This window comes from Adiantum capillus-veneris, chromosome 25, assembly GCF_014529385.1.
Source record: "Adiantum capillus-veneris isolate H3 chromosome 25, ASM1452938v2, whole genome shotgun sequence".
Classification (NCBI taxonomy): domain Eukaryota; kingdom Viridiplantae; phylum Streptophyta; class Polypodiopsida; order Polypodiales; family Pteridaceae; genus Adiantum; species Adiantum capillus-veneris.
Window position 1 is genome coordinate 55617969 of NC_140955.1, and position 1634 is coordinate 55619602.

General features: G+C 39.7%; 1 protein-coding gene across 1 annotated transcript; it reads left to right on the forward strand.

Moving 5' to 3' along the window:
* Window positions 1-254: 254 nt before the first annotated feature.
* Window positions 255-873, forward strand: LOC147424927 (uncharacterized). Its single transcript, XM_086499604.1, has 2 exons — window positions 255-434; window positions 604-873. Exons 1-2 carry the CDS (start codon window positions 255-257, stop codon window positions 871-873), a joined length of 450 nt encoding a protein of 149 aa, XP_086355730.1.
* Window positions 874-1634: the final 761 nt, after the last annotated feature.

Consider the following 1634-nt stretch of genomic DNA (forward strand, 5'->3'; position numbering starts at 1 on the left):
AAGCACAACTCGTAGTCAAGATTTGGTGGGTCTGTTGGTGACCTTCTGATTGCAAATGGTCCTCTCCCTTCAGATAGGGCATTTGTAAGAATTGACCTATCTTGCTTATTGTTTTCTGCTCTTTTATTATACATTTAAAATCTTCCATGATATATTGATGCTCTTTTTGATTTTGTTTCCATATTTAATCTTTTCTTGTAGTAGCTGAGTTTGTGAACTCTCGCAAAGATGATTGCCAACAATTGTTTCAAGAAATGGTTGTTGATGGCCCTGTGATGTGCGTTGCAAGAAACATCGGTGCATTCCCTGCCAAGGCCAATACCTTGTCAATACTGGATGTTACAATTCTAGTGCCTGTTCGTAGTGCACGCCTAAGAGAGGAGCTTGCCGCCATCTTTCAGGCTCAAACCGAAAATTTGGGCTACAATCGTGAGGTACACTCATATAGCATATAGTGATAAATTAGAAGTGACTTCTCTCATTTTCTTAGATAGTTGCCTTGTCTAGGTTGTTGGCACCCTCCGATTCGTCAACTTCAATAGTATGCTGCTGGAGAAGAATTGTCGGAATTGTAAATCCACAAAAGTGTATAGACTTAGGTAGGCACCTTATTGTGGATCTTGCAATAACAAGACCACAATAATCACAACACTGAAGCTGGAAGCACGTATTGCAACAAAAGACAAAAAGCTTCTTGATGTGCAAGTTATTGGTGCAGCAGTGGATTTAGTGCTTGCATTGGATAGAACCTTCAACCAAATTTCCGCTGAGTCCGTTTCTGAGGCAAGAGATACCTTGGCAACAACCTCACAGTTTGGCCGTTTCAAAATCAACGCGAGTGGTCACGTGGTGGCGTATCAAACTGAATCTTAGTCTTGTGAATGTTTGCCTTTCAGTACTAGCTACCCTTTACTTTGCTTGCTTGTTCTAACTATATCCTAAAAAAAAACCAATGCTTCCATCCTCTACTTCTTTGTAATGTGCTTTTGCACACTTTTGGTTGTGGTTCTAAGTATTGTGGTTATGCTTGTAAGTATTGTTCACTTCTTCCGCGAATTGAGAACTCAAATTTTTTTTGTATTTCTCTTCTCTCTCTCTCTCTCTCTCTCTCTCTCTCTCTATTGATCTAGAATCAAATACAAATAGGTACACATAGATACACAAAAATTTTTCTCTCTCTCTCTCTCTCTCTCTCTCTCACACACACACACACACACACACACACACACACATTCTTCTTTTTCTTCTCTCTCTCTCTCTCTCTATGACACTGCTCTCTTCCTCTCTCTATAATGGAAAATCCTACTGGTTTGAGTAGGTTTCACACACACACACACACACACACACACACACACACACACACATTCTTCTTCTTCTTCTTCTTCTTCTTCTCTCTCTCTCTCTCTCTCTCTCTCTCTCTCTTTCTCTCTCTCTCTCTCTGTGTGACACTGCTCTCTTCCTCTCTCTATAATGGAAAATCCTACTGGTTTCAGTATTCCAAAAGCGATAGACATTGACATGCTATTTATGCAAACACATCCTCTTAATCAACAATTGTTTCTAGCACTCCATAGTGTATTGGAAACAAACTTAAGATTTGAGTCATTTAGACTCACAATGCAACAATGCTTGTT

Bases quoted from the DNA above. Each gene is read 5' to 3' on its own strand.
- LOC147424927 (XM_086499604.1), top strand. From the start codon at position 255: ATGGTTGTTGATGGCCCTGTGATGTGCGTTGCAAGAAACATCGGTGCA. The intron at 435-603 runs GTACACTCATAT...AGACTTAGGTAG, and splicing joins ATTTGGGCTACAATCGTGAG to GCACCTTATTGTGGATCTTG.